Genomic DNA, 25405 nt, shown 5'->3' on the forward strand with positions numbered 1-25405 from the left:
GCTCTGACAGTAGTTGTTCAGCAACCTGATTGATCTCCTCTTTATCGCTATTGTTAGAATTAAATTAGAAGCTCTTGCTGATTGGATGGCAGGATATTGTAAAGCATTAAGTGTTTTCGGGGTAAAGATCAAACTCAGTTGCAGGACACTAGTCTGAGTTCTTTTGCAAGTGCCTATGGCTTTCATTTTTATCAAGGTTCAATAAAGGAAATGCCGGCATAACAAAGTCCATGAGGTGGAGTACTAAAGACTGAGGCGGGGGATTAGCTTGCCAAATGTTCAGAGACAGTCATGGAATAGTCTTAGAATATGTCCAAGAAATAGATTTGTCTGGATATTTATATTCCCTCAGAACAACAAAATAGAATCATTCCATGGCATAGAGAGAACATATCCCACTTCAATTATAATTTTGCCTCTATCCACTCTTTAAACACTCCAAAAAGGAGGGCAATTTTATCCTTGTAATAAAATCGAAATAATTATGAAATGGATGCACTCATTTATTCCTCCGCTTATCTCTCCAACAAAATACTGAAAATAAACTTATTTCATGGAATTGTTTAGCCTATTAATAATAGACAGGATTACCCTCCAAAATTTATCCCCACTACCAAGCGCAGCCTTAAAGAATTGCACCCATTCTAGAAGAAAATTAAACAAATAAAAGCTTATGTTTAAATAAGTGGGGGGAACACATGTTCATTGTCTGTAGTTAATTATCCCAAAAAAACAAAATTAATATCCTAAAAACCATTGGACAAAAACTCACATATCAACCACATTACAGTTTATGTTGCTTTTGTTGATTGATGCCGAACAATGCCTAGGGCTTCTGGGCTTTGCTGCAGTCATCCATGTGTCTTCACTCTTTCGAAATGCTTGCTTTATAGAAAATACAGCACATAAAAGGTTTTCAAAATTCAAGACTACTCAGTTGCTTGCCCTAGAACCAAGATGCACAGTAAAGCTATTAAACTGTGATGTTGTGTCAGCTTTCTTGGGGTCTATACATCACTTTAGACCAATCATTATAAATCATCAATTGTTTTCTTTATTTCTTTTTCATATTAAAATGGTTTCACAACCATTGTCATCTTTTCCAAGTTTGTCAATCAGTAATTCCATCATTTGTTTATACATCGGCATATAGTGATCATTTATCATAGTCCGTGAGAGCCGAATCTTACCATACAAATATCTTGGAGTTTCATAAATACCAACATCTTTGTCACCTATAGCATCCTTGCCCAAGTTAGAATCCAATGCTTGCAACATAACCATATGCATGATTCTGCCAGGAGGATAGAACTGGTGCTTCTCCGATGGTGATGGCAGTTTATTTTCTGCAGCTTTTTTTAGCACCATGCTTTCCTCTTCTTCTATTTCCTTCACAGCAGCTGCTTCTTCTTCCCGAGCCTTATCATCTTCATCATTCCCGTGAAGATCCTTTTCCAATGCAGACCATAGTTCACCTTCAGTCATTTCTTCTACTAATGTGGCACCAGAGCTTTGATCAAGCTGCTTAAGTTTCTCTATCCCAGCTGGTTTCCCATTGAATGAGCCACTTGAGACAAACTCTGGTTCGTCCAGCACTGGCTCTGCGCTGACCTGTTCAATCATAAGAGAGCAGGAGTTACTTCCAGATGTGGGATGAGAGCCGGTTTCTATCATCTTAAGGGCTTGTAACTGTGCCAACAACATGTTCAGGAGCATCCTTTGATGACTGCGAAGACAGAGGAGTGGCTCCTAACTACAGCCTTTACATTAAGGATCGGCAAATGGAAAAAGAATGATCCATAGTTTCATACAGAAGATAACACTTAAGTGGGATAAGATAGGAGATTATCAATATAAGAATTATTCAACTACTCTCCACCCTGAAAACATATATTTAGCCTCTGACACTTGTATGGAATATGCATCCTTACAGATCAACAGGAACAAACAGCAGCATGTAAAGTATCTAAAATTTGATTGTTCATACATGCATATACATAAATCAGTACAAATCCACTGATCATATAATTCTAATAATGCGGAAAAAAATTAGAAAAAAAATCCCCATGGAGAATCATCACTGCCAGCCAATCCAGCTATTCAATTGAAAAGTTCAGATACTTCACCTCAGAACTGTCGGACACAGGCTGTAGACGTGTATCAGTGCCTGCAACCCTAGCTCTTGAATGGGATATCAATGGAAGATGAGAACCTAAAGTGGTCACAGAGCGATATACAACATTTAAAAATCTTGTTCGTTTAATGCGATCCCTCAGATCATTTAGCCATGATGATGCTGTGACCTGCATAAAGAAACAATTTGAGTATAAACAACTGGTAAGAGAAATGAAGATTAAAAAAGAAAAGCAAAATCAGTGCAGGTGCAATGCTTAATATACCTATAATAAGCAACAAGCCATGTAAAATTGAAGACATGCCAACTCGCAACAGATATATACTAAAAGAAGAATGTAGAAAGATTTTAAAGATTATGTATTGCGTAAACATTGAGTTACTACATGACAAGATTTTTGAAATATGTAATATATGCCTTGTTCACATTCAAAGAAAACCATGAGAGGACTTGGTAGGGAAGAGGGATGGCAGTCCACAAAGAAGGAGCACAGAAATGTGGTGGGGAAAATCTTAAGAGTCTTGATTTAACAATAGTATTAACTGTGAATTAAAAAGAGTGACAACAAAGAATCTTGAAACCAAAACCAAAGTAACGAGAGGTTGGGATTCAAGCATGTTGTGTGGATGCAGTTGTACGGATGATGTCATGTGGAGAAGCCCAATATACTTCTACTAGTAGTACAGGAGTGGAGGATAGGCAAACTTGGTGAGTTTAAGTGGCTATCTTGTTTATGGATATGTATTTATGCCATGTTTGTGTATTGATAGTACTCCCCTCTTCTCTGAAACTTGCACAAGCCATGAAAAAATAAATTACATATTGCTAACCAGCCAATAATTCAGCACAACACTTTCCCGAAGCTTTCAGGTTGGGCTCCATAACTGACCCCATTAAGGTGGAAAAACATTTAGTCTTTTATTGTTGTTTCGATGACAATTTTCTTCATAATTACCTTTATTTCTAGTTTCTTTGAAATACATAATTAAAATATTTCACATAGTTTAAAAGTTGGAATTTTAAAGTCTACACACAACATCAAAAACAAAAGGAACGTAACTTGATTGATTAAAAGGTAGATAACCCATGCAGGTTTACATAAGTAAATAAAGTGATATCTACACAAACATAAAGGACGATCCTTATCCCATCTCTATGGGTAGTCATCTTAAAAATATTATCTGCCAATTTCTGCTACAGTTTATTACCTGGATTTGTTTGACAAATTAATATAGTTGAATATAAAATTTCAGATGCTTCTGAAATTTACAAGTCCTAGATATCTGGAAATGTGAATAACTTCATCAAAACATTAGTTAGACTTTACATTATGAGCTTGTTGACTACAAACAGAAAACTAAAAGTAGGTCAAATATACTGAAGCCCCATTTGACAAAGCTTTTGGTAGGCTAGAAAACAATTTCTGGCCCTCCAAAAGCACTTTTGGATGGTATAGTGGTGTTTGGTAAAAAATCGAAAAATTGCTTTGGCTTTGCCATAAAGTTGAAAACGTCTATTTGGAAAAAAACTCTATTTTGGAGTTTCTCTCCAAAAGTGCTTTCTGGCCAATATTGGAAAGTTGTTTTGGTTTTAATAATTTTTTTTTGATGACCAAAATGCCCATCAACAAATCTCATGATTACATCTTATATTATATCATGCCATAATATATTATTATACTATAATATAATATAATATAATATAATAACAAATTAATAAAATGTTATGTTATATTATATTTTATTATTATATTATAATCGTATAATATATTATATTCTTGTAGTAATACATAATTATAATATAATATATTCTTATATTATATTATAAGCATAATATAGCATATTTTTGCAATCATAATATTATATAATAGTAATAATAATAGTTATATTATGATAATATAATATATTATTATTGTAATGATATAATAATATACTATTACTAATATAACAAGACAATATAATATAATACAATATAATATAATATAATAATATTATATCATTATAATATAAATATACCATATATTATTATTATATTACAATAATACAATCTAATATAATAATATTTAATAATAATCTAATATTATTATGTTATATTATATTACATTATTACATTGTAGTAATATTGTACTATTAATAATATATTATTATATCATATCGTATTATGTTATATTATTATGCTATAGTATTCAATATTATATTATACTATATTTTAATAATATTATACAAAATAATAATATTTTAATATGTAATAATATATAATATTATATTGTATACTCTACTATGCAATACTATGCAATATCCTTTATTGTAATTTTATCATACTAAAAGCACTTTTTCATTTTGATTACCAAACATATGTTAAAACTTCACAACACTTTAGAAATATAGTTACGAAATAGTAAATAGTTTTTTTAATAAAAACTCTACTTCCAAAAGCTCTACTTTTCAAAAGCTCTATTGGTAACAACAATCCCAAACAGGGCCTAAATATGGTTTGGCATCACTATTGTTTCTTATTTTTATTTTTAATATAACTACCAAAACTGAGACAAAAAACATGTTTGATGCTATTATTTTTATTTTTTATTTTTAAATATTATTTTTATTATTTTTTAAAAAATATAAGTAAGAATTTCTTAATTTCAATATTTTCAAAAATAAGAAACTCATATTTGTTACTACCACCTTCACGTCAACTCTACCATCATCGCCACTGCCGCCACTATTGCCGCTAATGCCACCACCACCCATGCTGTCTCCGCTACATTGCAACCACCCATGCCGTCTCTGCTACATAGCAACCGTTGACTGCTACATGGCAACCATTGATGCCACCATTGGCACCAACATTCATTGCTCCACCATATAGTTGGTACTCCCGCCACCACTATTATTATCACTACTCCATTGCTGCTTCCTCTGCCACACCAATGCAGTCATCATCTCTGCCTCCCCCGCTACCATCATCACTATCTCCACCACACCACTGCCACCCCCATCATCAACACTACTATTGCCTCCGCCAATACTGTTGGCACTACCACAGCCTCTACCACCATCACAAAGTTTATGTTTTTAAAAATAATTCACCATACTAAATATTTTATATTTTAAAAATTAGAAAAATAGAAATAATTTTTTTATTTTTTTATTTTTGAAAATAGAAAAAATAAAAGTGATACCAAAAGATGCCTAAACATTTTCCATCGAGTAAGAACAGGATATGACAAGGTGATAGGCAGATGGGAAACTAAGTACCTCACAATCGGACCTGTTCGCAAGCCAGGTCGACATAGGTTCAGGTTAAGCTTTGCCCAAATATTAAAACAATTATTTAGGCATGGGCCCCTGGCCTGACCTTGGGCATACTTTTCAGGCCCAAGCCTGGCCCTTACTCAGGCTTCAGGCTTCGGGCCAAGCTTCTAGCTACCTAAACATTTTTTTAATTTATAAAAAATAATAAAAATACTTAAAAATGCTTATATGAATAATTAAATATTTTTAAATAGCAATTTCAAACCTCTTAAATAGGTACTTTGAGATTCTAGATCTTCTCCTATTAAGTCTACATATCAACAAAATCTATGGTTTAATCATAAAAACCTAGTATTAAAAAAATTTCGGGCCAGGCCAGTCTTCGGCCAGGCAAAACCTAATATTTTTTTTAAAAAATCAATGGAGTGGGTGAACCCTTATCGATATTAGGTGTCCACATATATTGAGTTAAAAGATATAGAGTCTGAGGGAAAGAGGTTTTCTTTAGGGCTCAAGAGATTGAATAGACAGGGCTCTACAAGTTATTAATTCATCATTGGTGAATTCACACAAAAAGGAACGAGGAATTCTTAATAAAAAAGTGCTCTCTAAACTAAATGTGAAAGTTGTTTTCCATCAAACAGTTCTTCACATAAATCCACTCTAGGCTTGGGTCATATATCCAAAAGGGTCCACTCTCGGCCATTCCACATGCTGCCAAGCAAATACGTGGTTATCTGAAGTGGATTATCTCTTTTGTAGTAGATGCCGAACCTACTGGACCGGGCTAAGCTCGGGTCAGGTTTGTTTAATAAACGACCTTATTTCTCAAACCTGACTCGGGCCTAAAACCTTAGCCCAAGCCTGCCTTAAAGGCTTCGGGCTTGAGCATGTCGGGCGGTCTATCACAATAATCCACATATTATTCTCAATTTTCAACAAATCCACTAACATTATTATGATATGCAACACAAGGGACAGTACACAAGCTGACTTACAAGTACAAAAAGTATAATAAAGAACTTAGCTTGGGAGACCTGCAGTCTTCTTGTCTGGTAAATATAATGAGATATTTTTTCCCATAATGAAAAGCAATTGCGTAAAGGAAGATTGAAATCATAATGATATTTATATAGATCAAAATTATTATATATTATACCACTCATGCATAACACATCATAACATGTTAGACGCTAGCATTGTCCAGAATACTGACATTAAGCAATACCAAAATGTGCACCCACTTCCAAAAATTTATAGATCTCCTATCCGCTACGACAAATGCAAGGGAAAGAAGAACCTATTGCTTCTACCATAAAATGTTATCAACAATCCACCACAACAGCATAAGAATGCAGCAATACATTCAAGAAAGCCAAAAACAGCTATAAAGAAGAAAAGTAGATGGTCATGATAATGTTGGCATTGATTGTTCACATAAATTCATTTGCTACCATCATCTAAACATCAAAACCATGTCAACTAATAACAATATCTACTTTTCAGAAGGTACAAAGCTAATCCTTCATGTAAATAAATACGCTGACATTTTGTGTGGCTCTAGACCACTATAGTATAATAATCCAATGCTGGCAATTCATAGGTTACTAAAAAGGGCGTCTCTGTGGACGAGGCTCCTGCCATTACGGAGTCTGGGAAGGTTTAGCTGTGCGCAGCCTTGCCCCGGCATGTAGAAAGGTTGTTCTCGTGTTTCAAGCCCGTTGACAACTAGATCATAATGGAGAAAACTTACCATTGCGCCAAAGCCTGCCCTCTATATTTTTATAGGTTATTAATGTTACAAAAAAGGGAAGATGCTATGCATGAATATCAACATCACTTTTCTTCAACTATCTACACCCAACTTTCAACAAGCATGTTAAAAAAACAACATTAATAAATCAAAACATAAAAATCACATCAAAGTTATTATGGAGGTACCTCAAAACGAAGGTTGTCAATAGAAGCAGATGAAAATGCGGGCACCAGGTCAGATCCATTGATAATAGTTGTAATAAAATGTTTACCCGACTCCGCCAAGTCCCATGTCATGCAGGCAGCTAGAGAACATATAGTAACTTTGAAAGTTAAGAAAATCTATCTTAAAACTACATATATAATAAGTTGTTCGCATAATCATATGCAGAAGTTGTGGATTTAGCATACAATAACCCAATTAGTGTAGGTCATGTATATATACAATGTTCCATTATTACTAGAAAATTGCAGCTAAATAATCATTAACCATTCAAAATATCAATAGGGTATCGCATTGACACAAATTCATGTGAAAAATCACTTGCCAAGATACAGTACTCTTATTGAATGGTTCTATGTTTGTGAGAGGGAATGGTGATCAATTATATACAGTAACATTACTATATATATGAACGTCATATCCTCACAATGCCTCATAGATGTTGTCATCTTTTGATCCACCAATGTAGCATGTAATGCCAAACATCCATTGCAACTGCAAAAGATCAATAAGAGAGAGCGAGTGCATGATAAGGATTAAGGAGTATTGTCTAATTGGGGAGTAATAGTATTAGGGATAAGGAGAATTCTTGTGAACTTCTGACAGGGCACTAAAAGGGGTTAGATATACAAAGTGAAAAAGAACAAAATTTTAGATAACCATAACCATCAATCCTTGTCCCAATTCTACAATCCCTTACTTGCAAAGAAATCAAATTAAAATATTTTGATAAAGAGACTTTTATATTTATTCATCAGATCAAGACAAGATAGTAATTCAGTAGATACATGCCTGGAGCAAATGTAACACACGTGCTTGATGAGAATTCTTCATGTTCCCGAAGAATATATGTTAAAAGTGCAGCAGTGCCACCACCCAGTGAATGCCCAATGATCTAAAAATCAAAAGTAAATATTACCCCTAGGTTTAAATATATAAATTTATAATCATGGCATTTTAGATCGTGTATATTATGAAGCACTAGTGCAAAAAGAAATTACTATATGAAATGAAGAAACTAAGAAATAAAACTTGGTTTCTGTTTCACGATTCATACTAGCAAACCTTGAAAAGGATTTTCTTCACAACAATTCTTGCATCTATAATTGCTCTGTTTTGAAATTGTGTGGTACTCCAAGTAAACTCTTAACTCCAAGAGTCATGCTTGGGGAAAAGGTGCAGCAAATTAAATTTTTCATGCTGAGCTTACTTTGTATGTTTACAAAATTAGATAAATCTACCTTGATATTGTAATCTGGATATTGATTGACTGCTTTAAGGAGCGTGAAGGTGGTACATTTTGCAATCCAACGAGCTGCAGCAACCATCCCACAGTGTGCATAACCTAAGACTAAACTGCTGACACTGCCTTCACGTAAAACTAAATGGTGAAAAGGAACCACTGCACCCGTTGCTGCTGTCAGTGTATCCTTAATGCTATGCGTCCCTCGGATTAAGAGAAGAAGACATTTGGAATTTCTATCACGTAAAATTGCGAATGAGGGCTTCAGCAGCTGCATAGAGTTGAGAAGCAATTTAAGCAAACTTTAAGATTGTGGGGTTTAGCGTCATTATATCAAAAGAATTAAGAAACACCAGATACCATGATACTGAAAAAAGAAGAAAGCAAAAGAAAGTAAGCAGGAAAACAGGGGAAAAAACTAACTAATAGAGGGCTATTTGCCTATTCCAATACTTACACACCCCTGCCTTAGGCTCTTGAAGAAGGACATCTTCTTGGGAACACCCAGCATTCTCCAAGAATACTTGAAATGGATTCTTTGAGAACCACATGCAAAGGTTTAGAAACCTTAACAGATAAATCAACTCCACCATAACTTCACGGCCTTTCAATTCTGTGCAATTATTTCCAGCATACACACTATCAACTTGTAGATTACCCTGCAACAGCACATTAGATATTACATTCTGACATCATCAATTTCTCTTATCAAATGTCATGGTAGAATTGCTTTATGATATTTAGTACAGTTACATTATCTACTCAAACAAAGCTAAAACTTCTTGAGCATAGAATGATGCGATAGAGCTATAAGACCAGCACAACTACTATAGGAAATGAATCCTTTCCGTTGAGACCAAAATCTGGTTTGCTTACATTATTTCCTAGTTTCATAGGCCAAATGAACTTGGCACTTCCACAACAAAGACAGTGCACTTAGCAGATGTTCTATGCTTATCTTTTTCTTTGTTTTCTCCTTCCTATCTTCCCCATCCCTCCATCACATAATCTAAACCCTTGAAACAACTCTTAACAACCAAATTAAGGAAAAGCATGAAATGAAGGTCTCCCACATTTTAGACCTTGTATGAGATGCAACATCAAACCCTGAGCCATGAGACCAAAATCCAATGATGCTAATCAAGAAACTGACCCTAGAGCTACACTATAGTCAAAATTGAGTGAGTATGCGCATTACCACTGTCAACTTCCAAATGACTTCATACCAAATAAGACCCAAAAAAGAGAAGCGACTCCAAACTTGTATCCACCACATTATTAGCAATATTTTTTTTGATGTAGCTGATTTGCAATACCACTATTTCCTGTCTACAAGAATAACCAACTGCAAAGGATTATTACAGTATCACCCACATGAAGACACTTTGAGTCGACAACAATTATTCCTTCCTTTTCTCAGCTCTTCACCCTATATTAGTCTATAATGGGTGGAATTTAAGCAGAGGTCACTTCAGGATATCGAAAATCAAGCTCAAACTAAAAATTAACAAATAAAAAAATCCAATTTTTATAAGGTTTCGAGCAGACTTCTTACGTGTTCTGACAGAAGTCATCTAATATAATTGTCTTCCCTTGGACCCAAAGAAGCGCATAAAACAGAACTAAAAAGGGAGGGGAAACCAAAAAAAATCAAGATCTATTAAAAGTTCATAAAATATGTTGCCAAATTTTACCTGTGTTTGCACAAGATAACCAATGGCCAAATAATCTACACTTCCTACATGAAGACAGTATGAAGATCATTCTTGCCTTCTTTCCATAATGAGTAAAAGATAAGCAGAAAAACACTTCAATGCATCAAAAATAAAACCTAAAATGAAAAATATAAAAACGAAAAGATCCAAATTTTATGAGACTAAAGCTACTCTTCTTGAATATTCTGTTAGAAATCATCTAATTGGTTGCAATTTTCTCATTTATACTCAAAGAAAACCCCGAAGCTGTATAAAAATAAATAATCATAAAAAATGTCGCTGCTTGGATAATAATTCGAACAAATTGATCCAAATTGACCAAAACCCAACTGACCTGCTGCCTCATTAGATAGTTGATGCCGAACGCCAGGTCCCCGATGGGCCATTTCCCTAACGTCTCCGAGTATGTGAACCGCACCGTCTCCGCCAGCGTCGCCACTACATCCCGCCACGTCGCCGGGGCCTGTGTCGGCCGCCGGACGAACCTCCTCCTCTTCCCGCTCCCCTTCTCCCCCGCCTTCCCTGGCAGCCTCCGGCTCAGCACCCAGTACACCAGCAGCGCCACTACCGCGGCCGTCGTCGCCGCCGCGGCCCTGCCCATCGGAACCCTAGAACTCTTCGGATCGACTCCAGGGTTTTGGAGCCCCTGTGGTTTGGAATTGGAAACATTCCTTTCCCTTCCACGAGCCGTTGCGTGTCGTGGGAGCGTAAATTTCCTTTTTACTAAACGAACCTTAAGCATTTACAAATTGACGAAGGAACCCTCAAGTGGGCTATTGGTATTTATTTATGAGCGAGGGTTTCTTGGTAAATGAGATACTAGGAGGTGGTACATGGAATTTGAAAGGCAAAGCATCTTTCCTGGAGGGAGAATCTAAGGAGAGGATCCGCATAAAAGAGGTAGTGGTGATAGGCAGCCCCCAATTCAACCCCCAAAAGTTAAAAACCGGCAGAAGACCGGTTCACTAAGGGCCGCTTTTTTTTTTTTTTTTTTTTCGGTACAACGGTGACTCATATCGGTATGAATGCGGCCAACAAAATAAAAAAAAAAAAAATCATACAGTGGCTCTGACTCGGATCTGTGATTGGCCCAAACAAAATCGCTGTGTACTTTGGAGACAAATTTATCTACACTATAAGCGGAGACACGAGGGTGATAACCCAGTATAAGGGCAGCACATAGAGCAACAACAACCAAACCAGTTTTTATGCTACGTGATTGGTGAAGGGTACTATTACCCATTTCCCTTATGATTTCTCTTCCAGCATGCATGACCTTAATCTGAACCAGCAAGCTAACGCACAATAATCTCTATATTACTTTTCTCTAACATATGCAGCAAATTATTAATAGATCACACACACACACACACACAGAGGCATGCATATATATATATATATATATATATATATATAATATTTAAGTTCTCATGTATTTCATAGCCTTTCTATATTATTGTGTATGTTTTGCACCAGGAGAGCTGAGGGGAATCGAGAGGGTCCATTACATAATTTAGTACTAAGGAGAATTTTATCTTTATAATTGATGGGCCATAGTTGATTAGATAGAATTTGTTAGACATTCATAAGACAAAAAAACGTCTGCCAACTTTATGAAGCTTTGCATGTTCATCTCCCCACATGGAAATTGAATGGATCCACCACTTATTAACTTTTATAGGATAAAATTGTCTCGTATTCCTATTGATTCTTATTATTTTCGATAGTAACCTAAAATCATGATAATCTTCATGATTTCTCTCGACCATTTGAATCAGCTTTATGAACTCTCAATCACCAAGTATTGGTGAATTCCCTTCTATAGTAACCAAAAACTGAAAAAATTTAGGTATTTTGCATGACTTACTACCATTAGAGAAAGAAATGGTAAATACAATGATAAGAGGGTGGCCTAAAGTTCAGGTGTTATGTGTTTGGATTATGAGAAACTATGAATTGTATCTTTGTCATCATGAATGCATGAAAGAGGTGCAGAATATCAGTACATCATAGGTCTATAATGCATACCTAAAGGAACAAAATATTGACAAAATGGTGTGGCCTCATCATATCTAAGGAGGATTCAAGACAAATGGACCATCATCATTCTGTTCTGACATCTTTTTTCTTCCTTATCAACCTAGCCTCTTCTTTCTATGATGTAATATCTCAACAGTAAGAAAGAACAGAAGATAACTAAGCAGTAAGTGTTGCTGACTAATAAGAAACAGAGAGAGTTATAGAACAAGGTTCAGAATTTGTAAAAAATACTTTAACACCGCAGAATTTTTCCGCTATGAAGTTGTGTTAACCTTGGCCATCTTTTCCTTCTAATATGAATGTCATACTCTTGCTTTTTATTTTTCAGCGGATTTCTACTTACATTGTCAGAGTAGACTTTGTTAGGGCTTTGAATGTTGGCAATGAATGCAACGAGAAGATGAATCTAAAGTTGAAACTAAATAGGTTAGTTTTGTTTATATTTTTAAGTCTAATATTCTGTAGAAAACTAAAAAAAATGGTTGCAAAACAGGATATACTAAAATGTGTTCCTTACTCCCTAATATTTAACTCTGAGGCGTGATAAGGTATACACTATTATTAGTGATTCAATTCAGTATGCAAATTATTACATTACAGATTCTAAGATGCAGTAGATGCATACGAACTCTTTTTTCTCTTATGAAATAATTATTGAAGATACTTTCTCAAGTTATGAAAAGGACCTCTAATTCAGTCTAATTTAGTAGATGTTTTATAGTGGCATTTTTTATTGATGTTTCATAACAGCTTGTTCGACAAATTTTCTTAATAAATTTAGTCTTCATTAGCTTCCATTTATCTCATTCTCAGATGTTTCTCAGCTCTATACTCACTCAAGGAATTAGGAACCTCAAATGAGAATCTAGATATCCTTTTATAGATTGAGGTTCTAAATTTTGCCCTATTCTCGGTTCTAGCATATCTGTGGACATTTGGAAACATAGTATGAAAGATGAGCACATATATGTTGACAATCTGACAGTACATGTATGGTCTTTGCTCAAATTTCCTACACTTAGAACCTTCTACCAGGTAATTAATTTGACCTAGGGATGCCATTCAGTTGGATCAAGTCCAGGTTTCACTAAAGCTGGACCCACATGTTAAGATTTTGGGTCTAATTTTTCTTCCATTCCATATCCAGAAGGATTGGGTTAGGTATGGATTCGAGTAATAAAAATGACATCGAATTGGGGTCAGGTAGAGATCGAGTCCATGTACCTATCAAGTATCAAATGTTATAACTTGAAGGACCGGAGAAGATAAAACTGTCCAAGCCTTGAGAAGTTTATCAAAGAAACATCCATACATGCACAAGAATCAAATCATGAATAAGCAATTGATGATTAACTTGTAACGATGATTGACTAAAAATAAAAATACGCTTTACTTAAAGTCAAGTATCTATACTTATCAGATCTGGCTAGCTAAAAATATTTAGACTTTTGACGAGAGTTGTCCTTCTCCGGAAATTGTTGTGGAGCAGACCTAGGGTCAGGCGGTGGAGATTAGTCAGGCAGATCTGTTGGATGGACCTTTGATAGCTCGGGGCACCTGGGCCTCTACTTCTGCTCGTGTAGCGTCTCGAATGGTGCTCTTCACCAGGGAGCCCCCACCTCCGAGTTTTCTCAGAGTCAATTTCAATGGATGCATACTGGATAGCGGCAGGAGGAAGGGTGCAGATTTTGTTATCAGAGGCCCGAAGTCATTTCGATGGATGCATACTGGATAGCGGCAGGAGGAAGGGTGCGGATTTTGTTATCAGAGGCCCGAAGTCCAGAGTGATTGTGGCTGGTGGTTTTCAGATCTTCAACACTTCGGTTCCGGAGGCGGAGCTGAGGGCAGCATGGGCCGGTCTAGGTTATGCTCGACGTATGTTGCAGGTTAATGTGGTACTGTTCGAAGGGGATTCGGCTACGGTCATTGGCTGGGTCTAACAGATTGTCGGCGGTAAGGGCAAGTGTCACCCCCTGATTTGTGACATCCAAGCCATGATCTCTGGCAGGGTAACCCTCCAGGCTAAGCATGTCTTCAGAGAAGCCAACGGGGTTGCAGATTGGGTGGCCTCATATGTGGCTAAATATTTAGAGACATCTTTTGGGTTGAAGAGAGGAAGCTGCCTTGTGCATTCCGGAATATGTTATATTTTGACCTTCTTGGATGTATCTGTATTAGAATTGTTTGAATCATCCATTTCAGCAAAAAAAAAAAAAAAGTCCAGTATTTATACTCAAGCATATTCTAACACATTATTTTTTATACTTTTTGCCTTTATAAGTTTATAGAACAAACTTTATATGCCAAGAATTTATAAAGTAAAGCATATATAAATAAAATTTTTGGGTTTAATTTTTCTTCCATTCCATATCCAGAAGGATTGGGTTAGGTATGGATTCGAGTAATAAAAATGACATCGAATTGGGGTCAGGTGGAGGTCGAGTCCATGTACCTATCAAGTATCAAATGTTGTAACTTGAAGGATTGGAGAAGATAAAACAGTCCAAGCTTTGAGAAGTTTATCAAAGAAACATCTGCACAAGAATCAAATCATGAATAAGCAATTGATGATTAACTATATAATGATGATCGACTAAAAATAAAAAAACGCTTTACTTAAAGTCAAGTATTTATACTTATCAGATCTGGCTAGCCAGAAATGTTTGGATTTTTGGCGAGAGCTGTCCTTCTCTAGAGATTGTTGTGGAGTGGGCCCGGGGTCAGGCGGTGGAGATTAGTTAGGTAGATCTATTGAATGGACCTTTGATAGCTCGGGGCACCTGGGGCTCTACTTCTACTTGTGTAGCGTCTTGGATAGTGTTCTTCACCTGTAAATCCTCATCCCCGAGTTTTCTCAAGGTCAATTTTGATGGATGGGTGCTGGATGGTGGTAGGAGGGGATGTGTAGGCTTTGTTATTAGGGGCCCGGACTTCAGAGTGATTGTGGCTGGTGGTTGCCAGATCTTCAACACATCGGTTTCGGAGGCTAAGCTGAAGGCGTGTGTTGCAAGTTAGTGTGGTACTGTTTGAGGGGGACTCGGCTACAGTCATTGGCTTGGTCCAGCGGATTGTCGGCGGTAGGGGCGAGTGCCACCTTCTGATCCATGACGTCTAAGCTATGGTCACTGGCGGGGTGGCCTTTCAGGCTAAGCACGTCTACAGATAGACCAACGGGGCTACAACTAGATGGTCTCATACGTGGCCAATCACTTTGGAGACACTCTTTGGGTTGGGAAGAGGGTGCTGTCTTGTACGCTCTGGAATATGTTGTATTTTGACCTTCTTGGATGTATCCATACTAGAATTGTATAAATCATCCGTTTCTGCATAAAAAAAAAAAGTTAAGTATTTACACTCAAGCATATTCTAACACATTATTTTTTATACTTTTTGCCCTTATCAGTTCATAGAACAAACTTTTAATGCTAAGAATTTATAAAGTAAAGCATATATAAATAAAATTAATATATTATATTGTATTGTATTGTATTGTATTGTATATAAGTGTATATGTATACAAGTAATAAATCAGATAATTTACATGATTATAGGTTGAGTTCGGGTCAAGTCAAATCTAAAAACCTCAAAATCATACCTGACCCAAAAATGTTAATAGGCATGATTTTGGACCCAAATACAACTTATTTATTGCATCGGGTCTGGGTCTGCTTTTGGCCAAGTTGGGCACCAGATTAATGGGGTGGAGTGACAACCCTAATTTTGATCAAAGGGATTGCTTTATTACCACGATTTACATAAATTATGTAATAAAAATTATATATTTTTTAACCGGACAATCGAAATGAGGTAGTAGTTTTATTGAAAATCTTGGCTTGGTTTCAATAATGGAAAATATTACCAGCAGTATGGCTTCTCTAACATTACATAGATTGTCTCAGCCTTTTCCCCTCATTGTTACATGACAAAAAGAGACATAATCTTCAACTCTTTCATAGCTCCCACTGCTACTGCTAATGAAATTCAACTTTGTCCTCTTGGCATGGCATAGCATGAAACTTATCTTAAAGTAAGTTAGTTGTGGTTCCAAACCAAGCAAGAATCCTCATAATTAATCTTATAGCTTGCGACTTAGTTCATGCAACCAGAGCCATTTATCACCTCCACTAATCTAGTAGTTGCACCAACCGAATTCCATTTCATCATGAATGACTTTCCATAAAACCAAGGACAATTTTTCCACACCTCAATTAACATGTTTTAGTTGTCCTCACATCTAACCATGACCTCACCCACAAAGGACTTTGTGCGAAAAAATAATAACACTAACCCTACCAACATTTCTTAGCACTCATTATGGACTGTCCTGCATTTATACTGATGCCAATGACTTGGAAGCAAACACTTGACCAAGAAAAAATAAGAAGCTATTGCATGATTACAAGTAACCGCTTGAAAATTTAGTTCCTTTGCTTGACATGCAATCCAAAAGTACGCAAATTGGAATCTAATCCATGTCTGCAACAGCAACTTACGCTTCCCATAGCTTAGATGTCAAACAAGGATCATATTTCAAATTCCATGCTTTGAAATTGGAGGCTCACCGAGCTGGAGGCACCAAACCAAATGCCTACGAGGGGGACCCACGGTGGTCTCGGACAGCTAGCCGTTGAACAACTGCCCTCAGGTCCCAAGGCATCCCGGTGGTCTTATGGCTACTAGCCTACGGCATCTAGATGTGGGTCTCAAGGTTCAAGGCCCGGCCATTTTTAACAACAGTCTTGCAATTCAAATGAAAGTGGTGGGGACTTGTCCAAATTGCTACGTTGGGAAACGGAAATAGTAGCGGGAAATGCTGGTGGATTGAAGATGACAAATCCAAAAAACTTCTCCGAAATGTTGGACAGCAAAAGAGGCGACTCAATATGCTGTCTTATTCGTCTCTCGGTACATATGCACGATCTAGAAGGTACCACACTTCTTCACCAGCCAACTATTGTCATCTAGCAGCAAGTGTTCAACCTCCCTCGCCGTTGCACGGCCTGAAATCTTTTATCTTTGTTTTGCATCGGTTTCTCTAGATCTTTACTTAGTGGTTTGCTGAGATTGAAGGAAAGATGTTTGCTCCTAATAAAATGGATAAATTTTGCTTGAAATAAAATATGGAAAATGCTAATATAATTTTTTCTACTATAACATGTGTATATATATATATATATAGCAGAGATTTAAAGAGATATTATAATTTAATATCTTTTCTTCTATCATGGTAATTTAGCTATCGGCATAATATGACAATCTTTATATAATAGGAATAGCGGCAATCTTTTGCTTTATTCATAGTTCACTAATGAATTATTAAATCCATATTAAAATTAAATACACAAAGCTATTTTCTATCATATTGGTTAACAAAAAATTGATTTAATAATCTTTTGTTTCATTTTATTTTTGTAAAGAAGAGGCACTAGGTTCAATATGAACTGGGGAGCTCCTTCATATTTGTAACCCTCACAACCTCGATACAATTATCAAGAATTATACTAGTAGAGTAATGAAAGATCTGACCATGTAAACATTATATGCCATTTTTATTATAATAATAGATTACAATAACCTTGAGGCTAGCATCTCTTGTGATTCACAATGTTATTCATCGAAGAGATAGAAATAGATAGATATATAATTTATCATACAAATTTTATATTTAGCTTTACTTCCCCCTGATTGGCTTCCCAAGTTCATTTTGGCTGACCGTTTCCCACCGGTCATCACCGGCTGATGTAGTCAAGTGGGGCAGAGCCGTGCATCATCAGAGAAAACAAAAAAGCGAGAAAAAAAATGAAAAAGAAAGGAAAAAGAGCAAAGGAAGCACCGAAACCGGCTCACAACGTGCCACGTGGCAAGGCTAACGGTAACCTTTCCCGTCTTCCCACCCATCTCCTTCCACTTCCAAAATCTCTCCCGCAAACCCCGCTTTGAAAACTTAAAAACTCAACCGCTCCGTTCATCCACTCCTACCAGTACTGCATGGACTGCTATAAAAATTAGAAGAAACTTAAGCATAGGCTCAGCGAGTTAGAAGAAGAATAACCAACGAATCAATAAAGAATTCAAAGATGAGTTCCTTTCCTTCTTCCTCCTATTGGATCTTTTAATTGGAGTCGGTTTTGGGAGCATGGGAAGGCTAAGATGGCAGGGGAATTGGATTCCAAAGCGCTGCTTGTGAGAGATATTTGCGCCATATCATCTGTATTCACTTCTTGCACTCATCGTCGCCGATCACCCCGGAAGCCGGCCTTCATTGATTGGTACCTCATTCTTGGAGTTGAGTTCTATATTTCGATGCTGGTTTTATTATTTTACATCTATCAGCTGTGATTTGTTCCTAAGTTCAAACATGTTTTTGAGTGCCCATTGCCCAACCATAGGTTGATGAAGATTCAGAGGTGGATGCAATCCGGAGGCGATACCGCCAACTGGGTATGTGCTCAATAAATCTAGAGTTCCAGTTCTATTCCAGTTCTAGTTTTCTTTTCTTTGATTTCATTTCGTTTTGTAGCATTACAGCTTCATCCGGACAAGAACAAGCACCCCAAGGCTGAAATTGCATTCAAACTTGTCTCAGAGGTATTTTGTAGCATCTTCTTCTTCTTCTTCTTCTCTAGTTCCTCCTCTTTTCTTTGGATCGAAACTTGGATGAGGTCAGGATGGTGCTCAGCTAGGTGAATGGTGGTCATTTTTGTTCAAATGAATGTAGGTAGAAGCCTTGAGAATTGCAAAGATAATTCAAACACCAAGCTATGATTGGCTGTAGTTCCCATTTCTGCCATCTTCTACCTTGAATCAAAAAAAGGGGTATTTGATTGTCACAAAGACTTCATGGCAAATTAGCCAGAAATCTTCTACCTGCTCTACTTTATTTTGGGGGGTGGGTAGGTCCGGGCATAGCGACAGAAAACGCTTAGAGGGGTTTTCTCGTCCATCCTCGCCACTACGTCAATGCTCCTGTACTTCATACGTATTTAAAATAACATTTCCCCATGTAAACATATTCTACTTCTTGATTCCTACTAATTTGGAACAAGATCTACCAAACTGGTACCGAAACCCATACCGGTCGACGCTCAGTACGGTTCAGCACTGATGCCAACCAAACCGACCAGCACGCCTTTTTTTTAAGTTTGTAAAAAAATAAAATTAGTAATCACTTTTTTAAAACTTTTTCTATAAAATTAAATCTAATTTGATATTTTTTTAAATATTTTTTAATGTTTATATGATTTCGGTTTAACCTATATGATGCATCTTATTGCTTTAAAATGATAGCGGTTAGTACGGAGCGGAAACCCATATAGAACCAGTCGAAACCGGTCGGTTCGGTGCAAACTGGGTGTGATGGGTCGGAACTAAATGTAACAGACGAACCGACCTAGTTTTGCACCATGTTGGTTCGACACTGCTAGAACCGGACAGTTCAGCCTGGTTCGGTAGTCGAGCAATTGTTTTTGCTGAGCATAATTGTCATTTATGTAACAGCTAGAAAAGCACAACTAATCTCAACATCCAAGTTCTAGATGCATTCATCATACACAGTCTCTCTCTCCACTTCAGCTATCTATGCATTTGATCCAAATCATTGATCATGAGTTTACTTTCTCTTCTTCTTGATCACCTGATCAAAAGAAACATGCTGCAAATACATTTGTTTCTTAGCCACCCACGCCTCATTCTACTCCCAAGTTTAATCCGATATCAATGATGCGGAGCCCCATCCAAGGACTACTCCCAAGAGAAGACCAGAATAACAAACTACATGATGGTTTGAAATTAATCTCAAGTTTCAAGTTCATCTTATTCCATTTTTTTTCAGAAAGAAATCTTTTTTCTTTTTCCATTGTCATTTTCTGAGCACCTGGGTTAAGATGGCTTACATAGAGTTCTCTCAAAATAAGAAAATCCGATCATTTTCAGGCATATGCATGCCTCTCAGACAAAATTAGAAGAAGACACTTCAACTCTGATAGAAGGGACAGCTACTGCAAGGAATGCCACCAGAAGTCAGGCATTAATGGCACGGAGGAACGGAATGGTCACGACGATCGAAGAAGAATGAAGTCAAAGAGGATCCTGCAGGCCCTGAAGGAAGTCCAGAACAGATTCAAACAGGAATGCAGAGTGATTGAGAGCTGCTTACGAGCCAATGCAGCTTTCCAAAGAGATTTTCCCCTCTTCGATCCTTCTGACTACCTGCTATTCCCAGAATATCCACACCACAGGGATCAGGTAATCAAAAATCCACAGGATACTCGGTATAACCACGCCAGCGAAATTCAGAACAACAACAGAAGAGGAGGTAGATGCGAGTCACCTGTCTACCAGGCAAGACCAGAAAATAGACCAAACAGAACGAAGAATTCCAGTTTCAGATATTGAATTGTCACTGTATTTTATTTTTTTTCCATTGCTATTCAATGCAGCACTGCTCCATTTCAACAATGATAAATGACTCCTGTGGCTGTTTTCATACAAATCAAAATTTAGAGCATATTGCAATTATCCCAGACAGCTTTAGTTGAACATCACATATACCAAAAGAACATGGAACTTGTACCTCATTTGGCAGACATTCAGGATAAGTCTCCTATAAAGTTTCCACTTATCTGATATTTGATACACTTAGGAGCAATAAGGAGCAAAGAAATTATGGAGAAAACTTCAGTTATGTACGCTCAAAAACAACATTTTCTTGTACTTCGTTTGGCAGCAACTCAGGATAATTCTCCTGCAAAGTTTTCACTCATCTTACATTTGATATCCTAGTACACTTGCGAGCAAGATAGGAGCAAAGAAGATATGGAATTCTAAAAACTTAGTACACTTGTGTACCACTTGTATTGAGAATGTTGTAGAGCTAGCAACTGTATGCTAACTTTGGAAGACCACCCTCCACTAGTGGCACACATCTCCATATTGAAGGATCCTTCTTTCCTCCCACTGCTAACTGCCTGCTCTTCCCACAAATTTCACTATTATCATCATCAGATACTGATGCTTTCATCTCAACCCTCTGAGTGCGCCTAACAGCTTCTTCCCCTTCACTCTGAAATGAAAATGTAAGGATTAAGCTTATTTTTACATGATGCTAGATTGAATTCACTAAGATGAAAATAAGAATTATCTTTGTACATAGGGAAGGAATAGACAAATTTAGACAAGCCAGTCGTCCAAACTAAGATAGCATGAGCAAATTTAGACAAGAAGTATTAGAAAGGAAGCACGATTCTACATGTTGAACTTGAAAGTGAAAGATACAACAAGTGAACATCATGAACATTAACAAGAAAAACAGGAGATGTTGCAGGCAAGGATGGTAGCAATACATTAATGAAGTGCGCAATGTATAACCAGAAATGCCATGAGGAGAGGAGAACACTCTCATAAATAAATAAACATCTCACGCATGAGTGATAATGTGTCGTTTGCCTATGCTTAACCTTCAAAATTTATAACAAAAACAGCCAGTAGCTCCTTAAAATCTGGATGTAATTATTTAACAGGCTAAATAATTGTTCCATGTTGCACTTTCAACAAACTAACAAAACAATGGGCTCGTTTGGTTCGCGGGAAGCATTTTCCTTCCTAGGAATATGATTCCTGGGAAACAAATTCCTAGGAAGAGGATGCCTAGGAAAGTATTTTTGGCATGTTTGGTTGACCATGGGAAAGTGACAAATTTCTAAGGTGCTTATGTTTGGTTGGCCATCCACTTTCCTAGGAAAGTTATATATAATTCCTATTATGCCCTTAATAAAAATTAGATTTTTAATGCCTCTTTAATGCTTCTTTAATGCTGAAGGGACTTTTTGGGAAAAAGTAAAAATGGAGTGATTCCCGCCTCATGGGAAAGTAACTTTCCCATGTTTCTCATGGGAAAGACTTTCCCATGAAATGTGGGAATCACATTCCCATGGGAATATAACTTTCCCTTCTCTCTCCTTTGAAAACTCCAACCAAACAAGAGGCATCTCATTACTTTCCCGTTGACCACACTTTCCCCCCTTCTTTTCCCGCGAACCAAACGAGCCCAATATGTCAAAGAGGGGAGGAAAGAGCAGAGTACAGAAGCAAACCAATCAAACTTTGCATGACAATTTGGGATAAAGCGTGGAGAGTAACATGCACCTCTGACTGCAAGTAAACCAGAATACCAACATGGTTATATGGATTCCGAAATAAAATTGAGTGCAATCAATCGTACTTTCTCGAGACCGTAATTTGGCTTCCTCTTCTTCTTTCTTTCTTTCTTCTTCTTTTTTTGGTACATCGGCAGCTCACACTAGTCTCGTATAAGCATTGTCATCTGAGTCAAGAGACAAAATACTCCACAGATATGGAGGAACGGATACAAAACGATCCAGAGAATTTTTACAGAATGGTGAGAAGGAGGTCACCTAGTTAGTAGCTTTGTTTGCCTCTCGGAACACATGCACAATCTGAAAGACATCACACTCCCTCAGCAGCCTCTGGATGTCATATCCCTTTGGCACTGCCATTTACTATAACCGAAACATTAAAGCCCAATTAGCATCTAGTTCTCCTGACCACGAGATGTTCGAGTTCCCTTAGTTCGAGCACCGTGTTACCCTAAAAACAGCAAATACATCCAAGACAAAGGAAATGAAACACCCAAAGACCCAACAAATAAGCAAAGTCATATCCCACAGCTAAAATTCTTGCTCCCCATGAAACTTATGACTCCAACATTCCTCAGGAGCAAGGTAAATCTTCTACATTGCTTTTCGGGAAGGAAAAAAAAAAAGGAAAAACAGTTATCAAATAGGGTAAGAGGAAAGAATCAGAATTCCTTGATTAAATACGAAAAATAGTTGATTGATGTGACGAAAAACACCTTTTTTCGGCAATTAGCATCTTTTGATCAGAGATAATTAGGAAGCGAAGATATTCGATAAGAAACATCAATTCCCACGAAATCCACTTGAATCCAATAAAGAAACAAGCGAATATAGACACAGAGTGAGATCAAGGAAGAGACCTTAGCAGCCCAAGCGACGCTCTTTGGGAATCGTCTTGGGCTCCTTTTTCGGCTGAACAGGGGCCGATTTCTCCGGTCGGAAGCCTTAATGGACTTCGCTTCCAGATCCTCCGGAGGCTTTTTGGAGCCGGTTGCCTGGGGCTTCGCGGGCCTGGATGAAGCCTTCTTGGGGTGCTTCGGATCGGACTTCTCCCCTCCCTTCGCCAAAAGAGGAGTCGCACTTCCTCTTCTTCGATCCGCCGAGCTCCTCCATGGCCGCCATGGGAACAGGAGAGCTCCGAGTCTCCTCTCCGTCACGAGGCGAGCCTTATGGGGGAGGGAGCAAAAGGACTATCTCCGTCTCCTGGGTGCCTCCACCCTTTGGCGAACTTCGATGACAGCGTCGCAGAGGATGGACGTGGCGGTGGCGTGGGGTCCGTTTATCCGGGACCATGACACCAGATTGCTTGGGTAGGGAGTCAGCGGATCTTCGACTCAGCAGGCTTCGAGCGATCTAGAAAAGATGGTTTTTTTTGCGAGGCAGATACTGGGTGCGAATCATCTGCCGCTCAAGAAGCCTTGACCATAGTGAATCAAGGCCGAGGCAGCTTAGTTGAGGATCGGCTGTTACTCTGCGATATTCATAGGCTATTGAGGGAGTGCATCTTTTATCAAATTATGCATATCTATCGAAAGACGAATGATGCAACTAACTGGATGGCCTTTTATACAGCTCATCACTCGAGAAACTTTATTTGGGCAGACCACGGGCTGGTGCCAGAGTCTCTATATAGTATTTTGCTTTTTGATTTTGTTAGCCGCATTTATATTCATCATATGTGAGCTGCCGTCGTTAAGGGTACAATGGTTCGGATCGGGTCGAATCCTGAGTGACTCCGATCCGACTTGATTTTTTGTTTGGATCTTAATTTTGGATTCAGATCCGATCCAGTTGAAAATCGGTTCGGGTTAGATTGGATCCGAGTTGGATCTGAATTTGAGTCGAATCGGGTTCGGATCCCTATGGAATCCACTCTCTTTGTGCTTCTCAGGAAGAATTTGAGCAAATCTAATTTGGTCATATCATAATTATGAGGTGCTGGGTGACCCATGACTCGAAAGACTGGCAATTAACTTCCAGTCAGAACGGATGACCCATGACTTACTAAGTCGGTCTACAAGCCAAATTTCATATCACACTATTTTTTATCTACATGACTGATTGGACGGAATTTGGTGTCTCCCAGCTCCCCTCTCACGAGGACAAAAGAAAATGCCACACCTTCTTCCAAAATCCAACTCCATTGCAGAAAACGGGCACGAGCCAGATACACTTCAGTGTTCCCTCACTTTCTCCCTTCAGAAGTTAAAAGAAACAAAAACCAAAAAATAGAAGGAAAAAAAAAAAAGCCAGCTACCGAGACACCAGAGGTATCGACAGTGTAATAGATCGAGAGAGAATCCTGACGGGCCGAGTTTCCTTTGGATTATGCGAACCTATGCTTGCTCCTCGTTGGCTGGCATTTCTATCTCTTAGGGAGCAAGCTAACATGCTCCTAACAAACCATATCTTCTTCCTGTCTGCCATGATAATCCACCATAAATTCACTTAAAAACGACTGATGGTACCACAACCCCTCACGCATGGATCCAATCCAGAAAATAATTCGATTCCAATTTTAGGATCCGATCTGGACACGCGGGTCCTAACATTTGGATCAGATCACGGGCCGATCCGACCCATTTACAGCCTTAGCCAAAAAAAAAAAAAAAAATAATAATAATAATAATAATAATAATAATAATAATAATAATAAGAAGCCTCGCGGAGTACTTTTCACCGTTGCGTGAGGGTTTGAGCGAAGGTCACATCAGGGATCCAGGAGAGATTTGGGCGGTCCATACTTTGGCCCGATAAAATGACAGCGGATCCAGACGCGTGCCACCCCGAACGCTGGAAACATGGCAGTGTGTGGAATAAAGCGTTTATCCTGCCTTATTCCACATAAGATACCATGTTTTTGTTCCACCTACAAATGTGAAATAAC

At 37.7% G+C, this 25405-nt stretch overlaps 2 protein-coding genes and 1 long non-coding RNA gene across 8 annotated transcripts; 1 reads left to right on the forward strand and 2 right to left on the reverse strand.

Annotated features, from left to right (window-relative positions):
* Positions 1-1028: 1028 nt before the first annotated feature.
* On the reverse strand, positions 1029-10992 carry LOC103719764 (uncharacterized). The gene is made up of 7 exons (XM_008809152.6): positions 10659-10992; positions 9071-9268; positions 8608-8880; positions 8159-8261; positions 7330-7448; positions 2127-2303; positions 1029-1611 (listed from the first exon to the last, which is right to left on the reverse strand). The coding sequence occupies exons 1-7, from the start codon at positions 10923-10925 to the stop codon at positions 1066-1068; spliced, it is 1683 nt and encodes a 560-aa protein (XP_008807374.3). The 5' UTR covers positions 10926-10992; the 3' UTR covers positions 1029-1065.
* A 7346-nt stretch (positions 10993-18338) lies between these two features.
* LOC120108821 (Chaperone DnaJ-domain superfamily protein) lies at positions 18339-21585 on the forward strand. Its single transcript, XM_039122548.3, has 4 exons — positions 18339-18649; positions 18754-18805; positions 18885-18952; positions 20297-21585. Exons 1-4 carry the CDS (start codon positions 18515-18517, stop codon positions 20756-20758), a joined length of 717 nt encoding a protein of 238 aa, XP_038978476.1. The 5' UTR covers positions 18339-18514; the 3' UTR covers positions 20759-21585.
* Positions 20713-23982, reverse strand: LOC149768400 (uncharacterized). 6 transcript variants are annotated; one of them, XR_016399568.1, is made up of 3 exons: positions 22508-23368; positions 20937-21425; positions 20713-20840 (listed from the first exon to the last, which is right to left on the reverse strand). It is a non-coding gene; the product is annotated as an uncharacterized LOC149768400 (long non-coding RNA). The 6 variants fall into 6 exon arrangements; XR_016399567.1 differs by lacking the exon at positions 20713-20840 and adding an exon at positions 23379-23982 and having other exon boundaries at positions 20914-21425; positions 22508-22969; XR_016399570.1 differs by lacking the exon at positions 20713-20840 and adding an exon at positions 23379-23981 and having other exon boundaries at positions 20914-21425; positions 22508-22881.
* Positions 23983-25405: the final 1423 nt, after the last annotated feature.

The sequence above is a fragment of the Phoenix dactylifera genome, chromosome 2 (genome assembly GCF_051530095.1).
Source record: "Phoenix dactylifera cultivar Ajwa chromosome 2, Ajwa_hap1_PhDact_Kaust_v1.1, whole genome shotgun sequence".
NCBI lineage: Eukaryota > Viridiplantae > Streptophyta > Magnoliopsida > Arecales > Arecaceae > Phoenix > Phoenix dactylifera.

Excerpts from the sequence above, each read along its gene's own strand:
- LOC103719764 (XM_008809152.6), bottom strand. The coding sequence starts at position 10,925 with ATGGGCAGGGCCGCGGCGGCGACGACGGCCGCGGTAGTGGCGCTGCTG. Across the intron at positions 8,262-8,607 it reads ATCCAGATTACAATATCAAG|ATCATTGGGCATTCACTGGG; the intron begins GTAGATTTATCT and ends TTTGATTTTTAG. Across the intron at positions 2,304-7,329 it reads TTGACAACCTTCGTTTTGAG|GTCACAGCATCATCATGGCT; the intron begins GTACCTCCATAA and ends TTCTTTATGCAG.
- LOC120108821 (XM_039122548.3), top strand. The coding sequence starts at position 18,515 with ATGGCAGGGGAATTGGATTCCAAAGCGCTGCTTGTGAGAGATATTTGC. Across the intron at positions 18,650-18,753 it reads ATTGGTACCTCATTCTTGGA|GTTGATGAAGATTCAGAGGT; the intron begins GTTGAGTTCTAT and ends GCCCAACCATAG. Across the intron at positions 18,806-18,884 it reads GAGGCGATACCGCCAACTGG|CATTACAGCTTCATCCGGAC; the intron begins GTATGTGCTCAA and ends TTCGTTTTGTAG.